The 18,654-nt window shown below is 38.6% G+C and overlaps 1 protein-coding gene across 4 annotated transcripts in view; it reads right to left on the bottom strand.

Annotated features, from left to right (window-relative positions):
- Window positions 1-18,654, bottom strand: part of LOC127808051 (pre-mRNA-processing protein 40A) — a 91,730-nt gene that overhangs the window by 49,837 nt on the left and 23,239 nt on the right. For 3 of the 4 annotated variants that reach the window (XM_052346373.1, XM_052346375.1, XM_052346374.1), the window contains exons 3-11: window positions 18,119-18,184; window positions 17,694-18,023; window positions 17,417-17,611; window positions 13,287-13,360; window positions 13,039-13,108; window positions 12,026-12,078; window positions 11,876-11,933; window positions 11,398-11,786; window positions 11,235-11,307 (exon numbers count right to left, since the gene is read on the bottom strand). In XM_052346373.1, coding sequence (XP_052202333.1) covers window positions 11,235-11,307; window positions 11,398-11,786; window positions 11,876-11,933; window positions 12,026-12,078; window positions 13,039-13,108; window positions 13,287-13,360; window positions 17,417-17,611; window positions 17,694-18,023; window positions 18,119-18,184 — 1,308 coding nt within the window. The remainder of the gene's footprint in view (window positions 1-11,234; window positions 11,308-11,397; window positions 11,787-11,875; window positions 11,934-12,025; window positions 12,079-13,038; window positions 13,109-13,286; window positions 13,361-17,416; window positions 17,612-17,693; window positions 18,024-18,118; window positions 18,185-18,654) is intronic. The other variant, XM_052346376.1, reaches the window with a different exon arrangement.

The following is an 18,654-nucleotide window of genomic DNA, read 5'->3' as shown; positions in this document are numbered from 1 at the left end:
GCGCCCTCGGGCCTCAGCTAAGACTTGCACCTAGGCAAGCCTCAACACACTTTTGGCAATATGCATAGGAGTATCCACTAGTCCAAAATAAATCATCCCAAGCCCCTCCAAGGAAACTGCCTTAGGCCGTATAATTACTTTTGAAGATAACAAACCAATCTATACAACTCCTGAACAACCAACCAAGGAGGTTTCTCCACATATACCTCCTCTTGCAAATCACCAAGAAGGAAGGCATTTTTAATGTCTAGCTAGTAAAGAGGCCACTAACAAATAACAGCAAGAGGAAACAACAAACGAATTAAAGCAATCTTAGCAATTGGGGAGAAGGTATCATCATAACCTAAACCAAAAAATTTGATATAGCCCTTAGCAACAAACCAATCTTACAACTGACCAATAAAGCCATCAAGCCTGACCTTGATAGAAAACATCTATCACAACCCTAAGGATGTGATGAGGGTATGATTGTAATTAGCCTAATGCTAGTTAGTAAGTCGCTGTTGTACTTAGTAGTTATAGCTGTAACCACTTGTACTTTTTCAGTTACAACCGAAGGGCTGCCTATAAAAAGAAACCAGATGTATGAGGATGGGAATTATGAAAGTGATAATACATAATTTTTTCCCTCCAAATTATCTTCCCCTCTATTTTCTCTCTCTAAATTCTCCCTCCTTTCAAATTCTCTCTCAAATTCAAATTTCCCCACGGCTACAAACTATTCTCGAATTGCATAAGTCTCAGATCCAAGACTTATCAACATCCAACAACAAAACAGTGAACTTCCCTAGAGGCAAAGGAACAAGGTCCCATGCACCAATAGCAATCAAGATAGACATCTCCTCATCCATAGCATGACGCCACCCAAGATGACAAAAAGCCTCAGTATTTATTTCAAGAATAGAAACAAAAGAAATAGCATAACCAAATGTAGAATGGATAGGAGACGATCAATGATAACTTAGAAAGGTATAGATGGGCTGAGGGTTTCGAGTGGAACAAGTACCTCGGGGAACAAGATCATAAGTGAAACCAAAGTGAGACAGAACAACAACACTGATTGGGAGTAAGACAAAGAGTCTGTGAGCCCAACATCTGCAAGAAGAGGGCTTGGAGCCACTACAACATTGTTTGAGAGTGGTCAATTTTGACAATGATAAGCCTGCAAAGGGTGGTTTGGAACAGTAGAAGAGTCCTGCACAGGTGGTGAAAAAGAAGGAACATGGAGAACATCATCAAGACTAGAAGAAGAGATGATAGAAGAGGAAGAGAAAAAAGGGAGTAGATTCAACGAATGTAACATCAAAGAGATAAAGTATAAATCAAGATGTAAAGCATAGCACTTGTACCCTTTGCTAACGAGAATAACCCAAAAACACGCATTTGACAAACCAAACGGGTAACCTATCACAACCAAGAGTGAGAAGATGGACAAAGCAGATAGTTTGAAAAATTCGTGGTGGAATAGGGTACAATGGCTCACAAGGAAAAGAGAAAGTATGAGGAATGACACCATCAAGAACAATAGAGGTTATATGATTAATCACATTACACAATGTGAGAACAAAGCCATCCCAAAAAGAAAGGAACACGTATATGTAACAAAAGAGTGTAAGCAATCTCAATGAGGTGGTGATTTTTAGGTTTAGCTACCCCATTTTGTTGTGCAGTATAAGGACAAGACGATTGATGAATGGTACCTCAAGAAGAGAGAGAGGCTTGAAAATTAGTAGAAAAGTATTCTTTAGCACTATCACTACGAAGAACACACACAACAATTAAACTAAATAGGGATTTCATTGCAAAATTTATTGGAAAGAAACAACAATTTGATTTAATCTTTCGTTAAGTAGACCCAAATACAACGAGAATAATTATCAATAAAGGTTAAAAAATAAAACTTGTTTAGACTTGAGTCAACTGGGACCCCAAATATCCAAATGAACATGAGAAAAAAGAGCATCAACTCGATTATTGACACAACTTGAAAAAGATGCAAGAACATGTTCCCAGCAAGACTCGCACTCTGAAAAGCCTAAGGATGACAAGGGATGATTTATATGGAAGATAATTACAAGCCTTCAAATTCACATCCGATGCCAATTGTTTGTCAAGTACATCTTAAATAACAACAAAATCAAAATAAAATAATAGCATGACAATTAAGAGACTGAATAAGATGACTACCAGAAATAAGATTGTAAGGGTAACGAAGACTATGCAAGACAATTAAGAGAAAAGAACCAAAAAAAAAAAAAGTGGACTAGGTCCACCTATCCCTTGGGAGTGGTTTTGTATCCATCGGCCATAGTAATAGGAAGGAGAAAAATAAAAGATTGAATATAGGAGAACAAGGATTTATTACCAAAAATATATTCTAACATGGCAGAGTGAAAATCCTAAGACCAAGTGAAGAATGTGAAATGCAAGTAATAGGAGTACTAGTGGAAGATGTAGTGAAACAAGATGCATAAGCAACAAAAGCTACATAAGATGATGCCTACCTAGCAACCTGGAACTGACTAAACTCTACAAGCTCCTTTTCAAAAATAGTATGAGTATATGACTCCTCTAGTCTCTAAAAGAATGGAAGTAGGCTCCAACACCAATGCTCTCTAGCTTGAGCTCTCAGAAATTGCAACGTTTGTACAAGAAGGATGACAACGGAGTGTGTAACAAGTCTCTCCAATATGCAAAGGCAATGACAAGTACAGTGTAAGGCCAACAACCACCTCTACCATGGCTTCAACCTCCCTATGACTGAGTAGCAAAACGATCTCTAGGCTGACTATCAAATATGGGAGGAATAGTCTATGAAGCCAGGAAACATCTCTCAAGAGTTGAAAGGAGGAAAGTTTGAGTGCTACGAAATAATTGAGTAACACATCCTCCGTGGTTGGTATAGCAAAGCTACTCAAAATCTGAGTCACTATCTCCATATTAGATCCAAGGCTAGCTAAAGTAAAAAATGTATCCCTATGTGCCTTTTGTCTAGTAATATTAGTAGTAATAGGAAGCATGACAATAAAATGTGATTGTTGAACGAATCTTCCCTGAATATGTAGTGATGTCTAGATCACCCTTGTGAATATTCAACAAAGTGTTAATAATGGTGTGCAAATAAACAATATCATTTGAGTAAAAACCACTAAGCTTCAGACCATATATCAACACAACTCTCATAGACACGAAAGATGGAAACAAGACCAGAGTCGGTACACTTCCACAAAAAGAGAAACTATCTTGGCGTTAACCTTCACCACACTGCTCGATCAGATTATGATATGTTAGTTGTGCATTTAGTGAGATGGCCACTCACTCCTTGACCTTAGTTCTTGCCCTTTGATTTATCAATTGAGGCAAGTTGATGTAAGTACCGAAGGAATTGACAAGGGTTGTAACAAAATTCCGTGAGAAAATTCTGAGGTAATCCGAAAAAGGAAGAGAGAGGAGAGAGATAGAGAGAATGGAGAGAGAGAGAGAGAATAAGAATCTTTTCCAGCGTTCTAAAAATCGACCTAGGCGTTAGGCAGCCGCTAGCCGCCCCAAAATTGCCCTAGTTGGACCTCCTAGTAATCGGGCGGCTTGGGTGCTTAGGCAGCCCAAGCGACGCCTAGTCGCCCCGCGCGCCTTGGCACCCAATTAGTTGGCTTTAAATTTCAGTCATTTTTAGAGTTTTTTTTGCTAAATCATTAAATCTAACCTCTCAGCATCTCCCCCTCTCACTCTCTTCTCACCTCAACGCTATCACCTCAACGTCGCCAAGCTTCATCGGCCCACCAGTAGCTCACCGTCGTCACTGCGTCCAGCTCCATCCTCGCCGCCAAGCTTCATTGTCATCGCCTCTTATCCGTTGCGTCCTCCTTGTCCTCGTTGCCTCAGCTTCGTCGTCGCCGCCCCAGTCCTCGTCGTCGAGCTCCATCTCCGCCGCGCCAAGCTCCATCTCTGTCGTAACCCCCCTCTCTCTCTCTCTCTCTCTCTCTCCAGTTATTGGGACATTTGCCGCGTTTTGGTTTTTGGTTTCTGTTTTTTGTTTTTTTTATTTTATTTTTCTTTTCTATTATATATAATTATAGATTTATATTTAATTTTTATTATTAATTATATATATTCTATAATATTTCCAAGAAATCCACTTAGCTACTTGCTTATAATGTTGATTGTATGACTAAATTAAAATGTTGTTTATTAATTACAACAATTTGTTTTCTCATGTTTAATTCTATATTTCACTTGTCATTCTATTATTGTTGTATTATTGGTTTATGTTGTATTATTAATGCTTTTCAACTTTGATTTAATTGAAAATAATATCACAAAGTTTAAAAAATAAAAAAAAAATAGCAGTTTTCATAGGCACCAAGCCCCAGCCTAGCGCCCGACTAGCACCTAGCGCCTTTTAAAACACTGATCTTTTCTCAAGCATATCTTAGGCATACCCATTTACATATTTATAGTTGGTTAGGGGCACCTTCTAGAAGGTACTCCCACACAGCACAGCCGATAACGGCTTAGTACACCCCGATATAGCTTACCAAAGTTTCAGGTATGGACCATTCTACCCCTAGGAATGTGACAATACCCCTCCACTTAGAAACATTTCTTGTCCTCAAGAAATTACAACAGTTGAGTAACTCTTGGAAATTGCTTGAGTAGATCCGATAGGTACTCCCAAGTAGTGTGGTCAGGGTGGCAGTTTGTCCATTACACCAATACCTGTGTCAAGGGAAGGGAGTTGTGGTAGGTCACCCTCCTGTCCAATACTACTAGGGGCTCTTTGTCATCTCTTGGAGATCTGTCTCCATGGGGGCAAGTTTGAACTGATTGGATCATGGGATCCAATAAACTTCTTCAGCTATGATACATGGAAGACCATGTGAATTCCAACCCCTTCTGGTAACTACGATCTATAAGCCACCTTACATACTTTGGCCATCACCGGAAAGTGCTCGAACTACTTAGGGCCTAATTTAGATGGGGAATGTTAAACAAACAATTGTTGTTGAAATCTCCTTACCTTCAGGTATACCATGTCCCCTTCTTCAAGACATCCCTCACACATTTTCCTGTCCACCATTTGTTTCATCCAATTCTGTGCTACTATCAACTCCTTCTTGATCACTAGTAGGGCCTCTTGCCACTGCCGCAGGTGTTGGTCTACTGCCAATTCCACATTGGAGTAGTGCATCACTGTTGGTATCAGTGGAGGTTTGTAGTTAAAGAGTGCCTCAAAGGGAGATCTTTAAGGAACTGTGGTAGTTGGAGTTGTACCACCACTGAGCAAGTGGTAACCACTAATTCCAGCTCTTTGGTTTGGAAAAGCATAGGCACCTTAGGTAGGCTTTGAAGCACTGATTTACCCTTTCAGTTTGCCCGTCCATTTCTAGGTGGTAGGCTATTGACATATGCAAACCAACCCCCGACTATTTGAACAACTCATTCCAAAATTACTGGTAAACACCTTGTCCCTATCTAATGTTATGGACACTAGCAGTCCACGCATCTTCACCACAAAGTCTAACAACAATCTAGCCACTTCAGTGGCTGTGAAAGGGTGGGTTAGGCTTGGGAAGTAGCTAAATTTTGTTAACCGGTCAACCACCACCATTATGGTGTTCTTGCCATCAAACCTAGGAAGCCCCTCCACAAAGTCCATGGAGATTAGTTGCCATGCTTGTTCTGGTATCTCTAGGGGTTAAAGCAAACCAGGGTATGGAACCTACTCGTGCTTGCATCTTTGGCAAATAGAGCACCCTAACACAAATGTGGTTACTTCCTTCTTCATTCCAGGCCAATGAAATAGTTATCTCATCTTGTTGTAAGTGACATTCAAACCAGAGTGTCCTCTAATTGGTAAGTCATGTAAAGCTTGTAGTATCTGCTTTCAAAGCTGGTTGTCATCCCCTATCACTAGCCTTCCCTTGTATCTCAATAGCCCTACCTTTAGTGTATACCCCTTGTGCTCCAATGGTCATGCCGTCAATTGAGTCATAAGATCCTTGGTCCAAAGCGTCTACTCATAGCTAGCTGACACCTCTTTTACCCAATTAGGGACTACCATTGAGACCACTTGACACTCCCTACTTCTTCTCTTCTTGACAGTGCATCAACCACTGCATTTTCCTTCCACTTCCTATATTGGATGGTATAGTCCAATCCTAGTAATTTTGTTACCCCTTTCCTCTGTAACTGCATGTGCAATCTCTGCTGCCCCAAAATTTAAGACTCTCATTGTCCATCTTGATAACAAATCAATTTCCTTCCAAATAGTATCTCCACTTTTTCACTACCATTAGTACTGTTATGAGCTCCTTGTCGTAGATGCTAAGCCCCAAGTGTTTAGGAGCTAGAGCTTGACTAAGGAAAGCTATGGGCCTACCTTCTTGAACCAACACTGCCCCCACTCCCGTGTCACAGGCATTCGTCTCTAGGATGAAAGGCTTGGTGAAATCAAGCAAGGCTAGTATAAGAGCTTGGGTCATAGCCCTTTTTTAGGGGGATGAAGGCTGCCTCTTCCTTGGCATTCCATTCAAACCCATTTTCCCTTAGCAACTCTGTTAAGGACTTGTTGATAACTCCATAGTTTCTAATAAACTTTCAATAATAGAATGTCAACCCAAGGAACCCCTTCAATTCCTTAATGGTCTTGGGTATAGGCCATTCTACCATCGCAGTGATCTTCTTAAGATCCGTAGTCACTCCTTCCCCCGTGATAATGTGCCCCGAGTATTCCACCTTCCCTTCCGCAAAGGTACATTTAAACTTCTTTACAAACAGTTGGTTAGACTTGAGGATTTGAAAAGTGGTACTAAGGTGGCACAAGTGTTGTTCTAGGGAAGGGTTGTATACTATGATGTCATCAAAGAAGACAAAAGATAAACTTTCTGAGGTAGGGGCAAAAGGTGTGGTTCATTAGTGCTTGAAAGATGGCAAGTGCGTTGGTTAGGCCAAATGGCATAACCAGGAATTCATATAAGCCTTGATGGGTTCAGAAGGCTGTCTTGGGAATGTTTGGGGAGCTCAACTTGATCTGGTGGTAACCACATCTGAGATCAAGTTTTGAAACTATAGTAGCTCCTAACAATTCGTCTAGTAGACCCTCTATGATTGGTATTGAGAATTTGTTTTTAATGGTGTGGGAATTAAGTTGTCTATAGTCAAGACAGAATCTCCAAGTTTCGTCCTTAACTAGAAGAACAAGGGATGCAAAAGGGCTCTGGTTGGGTTGGATTATGGATTTGGAGAGCATGTCTTTGACCAAACGTTCAATTTCTTCCTTTTGAAAAGGAGAGTATCGGTGTGATCGAACATTTATGGGTTTTGTGTTGGTTTTAAGTGGATGGTGCGCTCTAGGAATCAGTTAGGGGTAGGGAGGAGGGTACCATGAATAAATCCTCAAATTCAGTCAACAAGGAGTGAAAAGAGTCATCAAAAGTTACCTCGCTTGAGGGACATGTGAGGGCTTCCAATTTGAACCAATTGTGATCCTTTGTTGTGGGTGTACCGCTCCCTTGGTACTCCTCACCCCTTTCCACACACCCTGTCAAGGTCAATCTCCTTCTTCCTCTCTCAAAAGTTACCTCTAAGGTATCGAAATCAAATATCAAGGGACTTATTGTCCTTATCCAATCAACACCTAACAAAATCTGACAACCCCCTAACTGCAAGATCCTTAGGTCAGCTGTGAATTCATGCCCCTGCATCCTCCAGGTAAAACCTTGGCACTTGTACCTACTAATCATCTTGTTGCCATTGGCAACAGTGACGAACAGGGAATGGTGGCATGTAGTATGCATTGTAGTTCATCCAAGAAACTATGAGTACTCTCACTATCGATGAGTACCACCAGCTTCTTCTTCCCTACTGCCCCCTTGATCTTAATTACCTTTTTCGAGGGATGGCCTTCTAGTTCATGGAGAGAGATATGCCCCCCTTCTTCTCCTTCCTCTACATTGCCCCTGGCTTCTGACTCCCTTGTTTCTTCCCCTTCCCCTTCCTTTTCTTCTTCTTGTTCCTCCAACTACATCAGTTCCCCACATTGGAGCCCTAGAGTGCACCTCTCCCCACACTTGAAGCACAACCCCATCTATCTTTTCTGATCCAAAGTGCAGGACCTCACCGGAGTAGAGTGAATTGGTGCTCAAGGTAAGTAACCACCCTTGTTCATTGGTGAGCTACTACCCTTGTATACTCCTCCCACTTGATTCTGCCAACCCCCTCCCCCTCCATACCCTTTTAAGGATATCTTATGCTTCCTCACAAAAGCTTCAAGTGACAATTCATGCAGGTGAGCCTTCTCTGTCGCTTGCCGCACCGTGGTGGGTTGCAACATATTCACCATTGATCTAAGCTCGTCATTCAGCCCGCTAAGGAAGCTAGATACAAAGTAATGCTCATCTAAGGTTGGATGAGCATGACTGAGTATGGACTTAAGCTCCTCAAATTGAGTCTGATACTACTCCACTGTCCCTTCTTAAATTGCTCCACCACATCCGTCAAACTCCTTTCTCCAAAACGGGCACAAAGCTCCTCCACAAATTCTGGTCATCTCCATTCTGCTCTCCGCCCACTCCAGCTTTAAAACCATGAATCCGCCACATTGTTCAAGTAGGCAATCGCCATTTTCACTTTGTACTCCTTTGTCACCCAATAGTGATAGAAGAAACGTTCACATCTTCGGATCCACCACTTGGGCTTATCCCCTTCAAATACTAGAATCTCCAACTTCAACACAAGGGTGTTGGCCTAGTTGACCATGGTTCCCCGTAGTACGGTTTCGGCTGCATATTCTATCTATTCTTCCCTCTCTTGTCTTCCACTAGCTCCCGAGATGATCGACGATGCCGTAGCTCATGGTGGAAAATCCAATGGCAAGCTTGCATTCAATTGTCGAGAGAATATGGCAAGAGCAGCACTAAATTGCTGACTCAACCTCGAGAATTCTTCTTATAGATGCGAGAAGTCCTCTCACAAATTCCTTTCCATCTCCAATACATCCGCTCGAATGCAGCTTACATCTTCTTGAGTGTTCCTAACACCCCCTTCCACCCTTTCCAACCTCTCATCAACTTGTTCATGGTTCTGCCTAAGGCCTGCTTCTATGACATCCAATCTCAATTCCGTCAATGATAGGAGCAAAAAAGAAGGAACGTCAATGATAAGAGCAAAAAAGGTAAATGATAGGAGCAAAAGAGGTAATTTCAGAGTTTGAAATTGCCCTTGGATCAATGAAAGTGATACAAAAGAATTAATTGATCACAGATTAAATCTAAAGTACTACTAAAAATCAACCTGGAGATGATTGTGAATTGAAAATAACCGATGCTGATGAACTCGATTGACAAGAAAAGAGGAGATAAGTTGAACTAAATTCAACAAAGATTGATCAAGCCAAGATTAGCAAAGATTACAACTAAAAGCAAATATTGAAATCAAATGAAAGTCAACTAAAATTTTGATAGAACGGAGATGTAATTTAAAAAGAAATTGAACTGCAACAGAAATTCCGTGATGAGTGCGGTGGTCGTAAATTTCACTTGATGAGCTGAAAATAGATTGACAAATTCTATTATGGAAAAAAATAATCCACTTGCAAAGTGAAAATCCACTTGCAAAATCTTATTCATGAAGTTCAATCACGAACTCCTATCTAGCAACATCCAATGTGAATGTAAATCTTGAACCCTAGCTTGCGAGATTCAGGAATCTCCAATCACAAACCCTAATTCCACAAAAAAACAAATTACGAAATCCAATCACATAGTCCGATTGCAACAAATCACAACCTCAATTGCGATGATTTTCAGCTACCTCTCCTTCACAGGGCTTTGATACCATGAAGAATTCGAGAAAAAGATAGAAAGAGAAAGATATGATGAAAGGAAAATAGATTGTATTATCATCTAAGAAAATGAAAATAAAAGAACACTATTTATATATACACTACTCTTAACAAACTTCAACAGATCATACAATAAGAAATTTAAATTCCATATCGTTGCTTCAAAGAAATAAAGGTATTAAAAATGGGTACATTGAAATGAAGACAACTATGAGGGAGTCATAACCCTAGTATAGAAAAAACCAGTCATTCCCACCACTGTAGGATTATGTCAATAATTGCATTAGTTATGAATGAAATCAGTACATCTCTACACGATTAAATAGTTTTAGACTTTTAGTTTTTTTTTTTTTTTTTTTTTTTGGGGGGGGGGGGGGGGGGGGGGAGAGAAAGAGAGAGCAGGTACCTAGTAACTTAGAACTTAAAATTGAACATATGGAATGCAAACTAATAATAATAAAAAAGAAAACTAAAATAGGGTCCAGATGATGGTTGGACAGAAAGCTTAAAATGACCAAACATCAACCAGTTCAATATCTATGCCATATTCTACATAAGGATGGGAAGCATTAATGTAGTCCACTGAATTAAGGAAAGAAGAACTAGATGGACTCCAGGGTTTTCATGATCATTATAAAGATATAAGATTTTAAAAAGGGGTAATTATAGGAAAAAACCCATGGTTTAGGATACAATCTGTTAGTCAAAAAATAAAACACACGTCAACAAATTTAATGTCAGTGAATGAAAAGTTTAATTATAAACTGGTCCATGCTTTAAGATACAAGTGCTAATCAAATAACAAAAAAAAATATGTCAACAAGATGGACATATGAAGAAACTACAAGCCAGAGCAACAGGATTGTAGGAATAAACCAAATCATGAGATGATGGCAGGTAAAACAGGTATGATGTAGTTAAGATATTCAGAGAAAATTAGTTTAAAAGATAGGCATGCATAATCAATAGGTAACCCAGATAGGGAACACAATAAATGTCAAGCGGTCATGCAAGAGGATGTGGGAGGCCAAAACAAAGCTGGATTGAAATAATTAAAAACGAAATGGCATATTGTGGTCTAACCAAAATATTATCCCTTAACAAAGTGGATGGAGAAAAAAGAAACATTAGCAAATAAAAATAGTTGGGAAAAGTTATTTAAGAGTATTACTATTATTATCTACATATGCATGGGGCATATGTAACCTTATGTCAAAGTTATTTGCTTAGGAAGTAGATTTCGCTTCAATATTTTCCTTTCAACGTATCTGGTTAGCAGAGAAATTATGTTATCTGTAATTTTGCCTCCTTATAATTAATATAAAGACTCACGCTATGAATGCCCTGCTAGAATAAGCTGATATAATTAGCTTCTTGAATTAACTAAAAATACCTCAATATCCTGAATGGAAGATCCATCTAAAGAACTCAAAACATCGTGAGATGACAAATTTCCAACGCTATTCCTGCAATTAATGAGCACTTTTATATTACCATCAAAACACCACGTTCAAATCCAGAACAGAAAAAAAGAGAGCATCTGTCAAAATTCGTACACTGGCGAAGTAGTATTAGTGCTAACTAAAGCAGCAGGAACCACAGTACTTCCTGAAGCAGTAGAAGGAGCAGCGGAAGGTGAGGGAGTGACAGCTATGCTAACAGAGGATGTGCCAACACCACTTGATCCAGCAGCATGTGAAACAGGATTGGCTGAGGATCCAGAAACCACCAGAGGAGCAGCATTAACAGCAACAACTGGCGTAACTGCAACTGGGCTTGAAGCTAACCCAGATATGGTTGAAGAAGGGATGGAGCTAACCGAAGTGACAGTAGTAGCTGATTGTTCCCCAGAAGAGATGGCAATATTTGGCATAGCACTAGAATTTGTACTACTTTCTGATTGTGTCAATTGGCTAGCTGCTTTCTCAGCTTGTTCCCTAGCCAGCTGGTAGTCAACATACAGACATGAGACCAGAAAGAGAGAAATTAAACTTTGGGAGGAGAAAAAATGGGTTACAAGATAAAAAAAGATACCTTCAACTCCTCAGGTATTTGCCATTTAGATTGTTTTGTCACCTTATTGTAGTAATACCTATAAAAGTCCACCCCAATTTTATCAATTCCAAACAAAACATACATATCAACAAAACAAATGAAAAAAAATGTCAACCAAAAAATACACACTTTCTACCATCTGTAGTTGTGAATTCCTTCCATACAGTAGAAGCATCAGCTCGCTGTTTAAGAAACAAAATTTTATTAATAAGAGCAAATTTATAAGTGTTCATTCAGGTCGACATAAAAATGGCAGGTAATATTTAAAAAATAAAGAAAAACATTAATCACCAAGAGCAATAGGGAAGGAATACAAAACAGGAAGTAAATATTTGCATATTGGTCACTGGCATAAATAAGAATACCATAGATTTATGCAACCAACAGAAGATGATTTAAGTTAAAAAACACACTACCTGTGAGCCATTAATGTTCTCCAAGGATAAGTCAACTTCTGGTGATGGATGAAAGATCAGCCTAAAGATTATGTGAACCTCAAATTGATAGAGATGGAAAAACGAATCTTATGTTTCCATTACCAAACATCCACGAGCATGAAAGGGAAAGAACAAGGAATTCAATAAGTAGAAAGGATCAACCACCACCCACCCCCATGAAGAAAAAGAAGTGCACACACACACAAAGGATACACTGCAGCAGATACCATAATAGATATAAGACACTGCAAGTTCCCCCAAATAAAATAACAAAAGAAGAAATACAGAAAAAATGAAAGAAACAGAAAAGCGAAGCATATTATATGACAAACCACCACCAGTTTCACTCAGAAACGCTCCTACAGGATAAAATAAAATGTAAATAGCAAATCGTTGCCTGCCTTGAGAAAGTGAAACCCGCCTTCAAAAGGAGCATATAGAGCAGTCGTTATTTCTCCTGAGTTGCCATGACATCTACAAACAAGTGGAAGAACATACAAAGAAAAGGAGAAATTTGCATGAAACAACTTTGATCAAGCTAAAGTTTTCATCAGTTATTTGGATCAATTTAAGCAGGGCTACAATTATCAACATCCATATAAAGGTACAAAATTTTCATAATGCTAGGCAAACCAATCGCATGTTTCTCAATTAACAGAATAGGAGAAATTTAACAGAAAGAAACTAGGCAGTAGCATGACTCACCTCAATTGGTGTCATCAATTCCAAAGGCTTCTCCCAACTAGATTGTCTAGTTTTCTTGTTGTAGTAATATCTGGAGCACATCAGAAAGAAAATTTCTCAGAACACAAAATGTAAGGCCCACACACACAAAAACATTTTAAGGCAAATTTCTCAGAACAGAAAATGTAAGGTCCACACACACACACAAACATTTTAAGGCCAAAGGAAGAATGAAATGAAATCCAAACTGAATCTATGATAATGCATACCTTCGTCCATCTGGCGAAGTGTGTTCTTGCCAATCAGATGCAGATTGTTGACCAGTAGTAGGAACATTTCCTGCCTGAAGTTCCCACAGGTAGAATATAGAAAATTAAGCATCTCGGTTAACAAAAGAATAGAACTAAATAAATAAACATCCAAATACGAAGTTTAATAAAGAATGTCAAAAAGGGTTTACTGAGGGCGTCTCATCTATTTCTATTAAGATGGGCAACAGCAACACTCTAAACATTAACTGAATTTCTGTAATGATCCATGAATATCACAGACCAAGCCAGAGTTGGAAATTGTTTAAAAAAGAATAGTGAACCTTTCTTTTTATTTTTGTCATAACATCAAGACTTATCATGCACAAATAGAAGAATCGGTGCCTCGCATACTTAATACCTAACTTGTCCCCGTGTAAATATGATTCCTATTTGACATCTTTGAGCATTTTAAATTAAGGGTGTAAAAAGATTAATAGTCACCTACTCAAGTGGAAGAGGGGCAATATTGGACATCAAATCTCTCTGAGGCTAATGTGTAACATCCCGTTCGAGCGATGGGAAGGACCGGAACAACTTACCCTAATGAGCCTACACGAACTTCCCAGGGGGGTCACCCATCCCTGGATTACCCCAGGTCAAGCACGCTTAACTTGGGAGTTCTTTGCCAACATTCAGCCCAAAAGGTATCCAGCTAGTGTTGTTTCTTTCCTTACACTATCCTCGATATATACTAACTTCTCTGGGCTCTTGGGGTATTACATTCTCCCCCCCTTGAGCACATGACGTCCTCGTCATGCGACCTTACAACCGGTCCCAAATCTCCCCCCGATGCATGGCCGATGTGGGATTCGCCTAAGGTGCCTACACGCACCCCCCCTCGGGGACTCAGTGTCCTCGCTGAGGTTTGCCCCACCATCGCGCTCAGAGGCTCGGGGGTCAGCTCTGATACCATTTGTAACATCCCGTTCGAGCGATGGGAAGGACCGGAACAACTTACCCTGGGAAGTTTGTGTAGGCCCATCAGGGTAAGTTGTTCCGGTCCTTCCCATCGCTCGAACGGGATGTTACATAATGAATCCATCCTATCCAAGAAGCTTCTACTAGTTTACCTTCTTGCACTGTGAGAATTTCTCCTTCAATATGCAAGAGTATCATCCTGCCCAAAAAACTGGCTGCAAAGGAGGAAAAGACCTCCCATTATCAATTTGTTGCTTCACAATATCCTCTCTCCCCCCTCCCTCCTGTCTTTCACAAACATGTTTCAAGGCTTGAATTCAAGCCTTAGCCAACAGCTTTACATAATTCTGGGAAAATGCTTAACCACAACAACAACAACACGACATCAAGCTTTTATCCTGCTATATGGTGGTATCTACATGATTTCTAGCTAGCCGATCAAAAAAATAAAAAATAAAAAGTTAGCTTTTGTGTTATTCAAATTTAAACTAACTATTAAATAAGAGCAATAGTAAACTTTATTATTAGCACTGTCGGTGAACTAGAGTCACCTGCTCAATTAAGCTGTGAAAGTATGGTGTACAAATCAAATCATCTGCCACATCATTTATCTATTTTCCATGTCATTTAATTGGAAGGATTAATAAATACTGAAACCGTAAAAAATATATATATCTTCGATCCCCTCCTACACATTTTTAAACAAAATGAAATATATAAACAATTTTTCCTACAGATTTGTGTAGAAGTTTGAATACCAAAATATATATATATATATATAAACACAAACATAACTTTGACAAAAAATATTTTATTATCATCAACTGCACCTTACCCTAACCAAGATAGGGTCAACGCCACAGCATTCATAGTGTCAATTAACTTTTTAATGTCACATTAAAAATACAAATTCATGCAAAAGAACAATGTGGCAAAATTTTACGTCAAATGCCCTTTCTAACTCAACCCACTAGGAACAAAATGATGAGATAAAGTTCCAGCATCATCTTCATATAGAAAAGTTTCTTGAGATGTGGTAAATGAAGATAATTGATATAGCTAGTGTTCCATCTCTCCTAGTTAATATTGTGAAACCAACATGAACAAATTTTATAAAAGAAGATTTTATAGAAAAGTTTCTTCACAAGCAAGTTTCATTATAGAAGCATTTACACAGAAAATTTTATATAAGAAAAACTTTGACAAAAAAATTTTATAAAAAAGAAAAAATTGTTTTACTGCAATTTGTATAGAAATTATCAAATATAAATTTTTGCACACCCAAGATTTTATAGAGCTGTAGAAATATCATTTAACAGAAATTTTATACAAGAAATTTGTATAGCTTTACCAAAGTTGACTTGAATAAAAAATGTTATACAACACAAAAATAAAAAGTAGGTTGAACAACTTTTTTTTAATAAAAATGTTGCCTTACATAAAATTAGCTTATATAAAATGTTTTATACAAACCAATAGTAAAATATTATTTGTATAAATTTTTCATGTATAAAAATGTTTGCTTATATAAAATTTGCTTTGTCAAAGTTTTGCTAATATAAGATCTTCAGTATAAAAACTTTAATACAGAGCTATAGTAAAAAATTTGCATGAATAAACTTTTCTTGCATACATTTTTTTCAAACCTTTTCTTGTATAAACTTTCTGTATAAAAAAAAAAAAACTTCAGTAAAGAGCTGTGTAAAAATTTGTTAGTATATTTTGAGAATATTCACCACATCATCTAATAAAACAGCATGGCAAGTAAATAGATAATGTGGCAGGTGGTGTGATTTTCAAGGCATATCTCAACAAAATTTAATTGGATAAAAGGTAACAGTCCATAATTGTCAGTTTGTTGCTGACAACAAAATTCATTGTAGTTATAGTTAAACATTAGATATGACCATGAATATAGAAATATTAGACACCTAGAATTCCTCGCCTAGTGGGATTAAAGCTTATAATTATTCTTCTTGTTGAAGTAAAAAATCAGTTTAAATAACACAAAAAGACCAATATTTTGGAGTAAATTCACGCAGAATATGAGGTTTAGTGAAAAGCCAACAACCACCCCTGTGTTTTCAAAAATGGCATAGACCTCCCTTGTTGTTAACCAAGAATGAAAATTGACCATTTTGCCCTTGTATTTAAACAATCTACACATTCTCTTTCCTCTCCCCTCCCCTATTCTCTCTCCTATCATCTCCCTCTCTCTTTCTTGCTCAGAAACAACCAAAGATTCAACAACCTTTGGTTGTTGCTGAACCAATGGGGTTCAACCTCAAAGCTATAGGGTATCAATTCAGCAACCACGAGGATAGGAGGAGAAGCAGCTCCCCCCCCCCCCCCCCCCCCCTTTCTCAATCTAGGTTCCTCTACTCAGATGGAGAGAAGAACCCAGTTGGAAGGAACCCCGATCACAGAGGAAGCTACAGTGAAGCTGGCCTCTGGAGATCGTGGTTGGCCACCAACAGAGTTTTTTTTTTTTTTTTTTTTTTGTGGGGGGTGGGGGGTATTATTGAGGAGAGAAAGATGAGAGTAGGGAGATCTTTTGGGGATTTAAAAAAAAAATAACTGTCATTTTTTTACGGCAAGGGTAAGTTTTGAACGGTCAATAATCTCAAGAAAGGCCTATGCCATTTCCAAGAACACAGGGGTAGTTGGTGCCTTTTCACTAAACCTCAAGGGGGCCACATGGAATTTACACTTTTTCCTACAGAAAACCCTCTACAAATATAGCATTAAGTTTATTTCTTTTCAAATTTTAATATCTTATACAAACCTCTTTGTTGTTTAAAGCTAATAAAAAATATAACTGCACCTATTTCTTTACACCATCAGTTGTTTCTAAACTCTGTGTCAGGCCTCAATCTACGCTTAAGAAAATAGATTCAACTAATTGGCCATCAGCAATCACTAGACAATTCAAGAAAAGTCCATTTTGTATTAGTTTTAGCAACAATAAGAAGTAAAACAGCAGAATAATAATGACATGCTCCAAACAGAAATGGCATTAATCCAATTTCACAACATTATAGTCAATGGACATTGGAGAAGGGAATTAGAAAAATGGAATGGCATAAATACAGAAAAATTGAACATGAGTAACAAGTTTCTCCTAAAAACTAGCACAAAAATAACTTTGACTGAAAGAAGAGAAGACCTACCGAAACTCCAGCAGCATCTGAAGATTGTTGCCCAAGCTGCTGCACTGCTGTAACAAGTCCACCTTGACCTCCAGTTGAAAACCAAGGCTGTCCACCGATTGGTGCAACTGGTGCATGCATTTGTGATGGCTGGAACTGGGATGATGCAGCTGCAGGGACAGCATGCTGTGGCTGACCAAAAGAAGATGGTGCAAACTGAAACAGCAGAATATCATGAAAAAGGTGTTCGGAGGAAATCCAAGACACAAAAATGAAGAGAAGTTCCATGATAGCTTACTGTATATGAGGAAGAGAGAGGGACACCAGGGCCACCTAAACTAGGCATATGATTATTTAAAGCAGGAGCAGCTTGATGAGACTGTGGTGAGCTAGATGTAAGCGGCATGCTTGGTTGGATGTATGTCATAGGAATTGCCTGTGATGAAGGCACAGAATGTGCAGGCTGAGCAGGCCGCATAGGCAACTGCTGCATCGGTTGAGAATATTGCAGCTGCTGATTTGGATTTGATGAGACTCCAACATTACCTTGACCAACTGGCAGAAATTGTTGAGGAGCCGAAGCAGGAATAAATGGCTGTCCTTGCTGTGGTGCCATGACAGGCCGAAACTGCAGTGAAGGGAATTGCATAAAATGCATTGTTTTATATCTTCAGAAAAAGAATATAAAAAATTCACAATCGTTTTCCCGGAGAAGGAATTTACTTGCATAGGAAAGGGTGGACCAAAACTTTGCAGGCCCAGTGATCCAACTGCTGGAGGTCGGAGAGGCTTTTGAGAAAAGAGAGCATGAGATTCACTCAGTGACCAGAATAAAAAAACTAAACATTACAAATAAGTTAAGCAAGTATAATTATACCATAGATATATAGGTTATCATTAAAAATTCAGTACAACCCCAGAAAAAAGTAACGAATGAATGCCCCAGCTGAAGTTTTAGGAGGAAAAGGAAAAACAAAAAAAATACAGATATCCAAACACAACTGTGAGTAGAACAAAGTTTTTACAAGAAAATGTAAAGAGAACACAGACCTAATACAAATTAAGATAATTTACTACATAACCAAAATTAAAACCCTTTTGTTGGACAAAGAAGCAATTCACAAAGTGAGACCAAACCAAGCAGCAACACTAATAAGCATGCAAGATATACAAGAACAGAATGGAAGTTTTTACAAGAAAATGTAAAGAGAACACAGACCTAATACAAATTAAGATAATTTACTACATAACCAAAATTA

Source organism: Diospyros lotus, chromosome 8 (assembly GCF_014633365.1).
Source record: "Diospyros lotus cultivar Yz01 chromosome 8, ASM1463336v1, whole genome shotgun sequence".
Classification (NCBI taxonomy): Eukaryota; Viridiplantae; Streptophyta; class Magnoliopsida; order Ericales; family Ebenaceae; genus Diospyros; species Diospyros lotus.
This window is presented reverse-complemented; position numbering and strand designations above follow the sequence as displayed.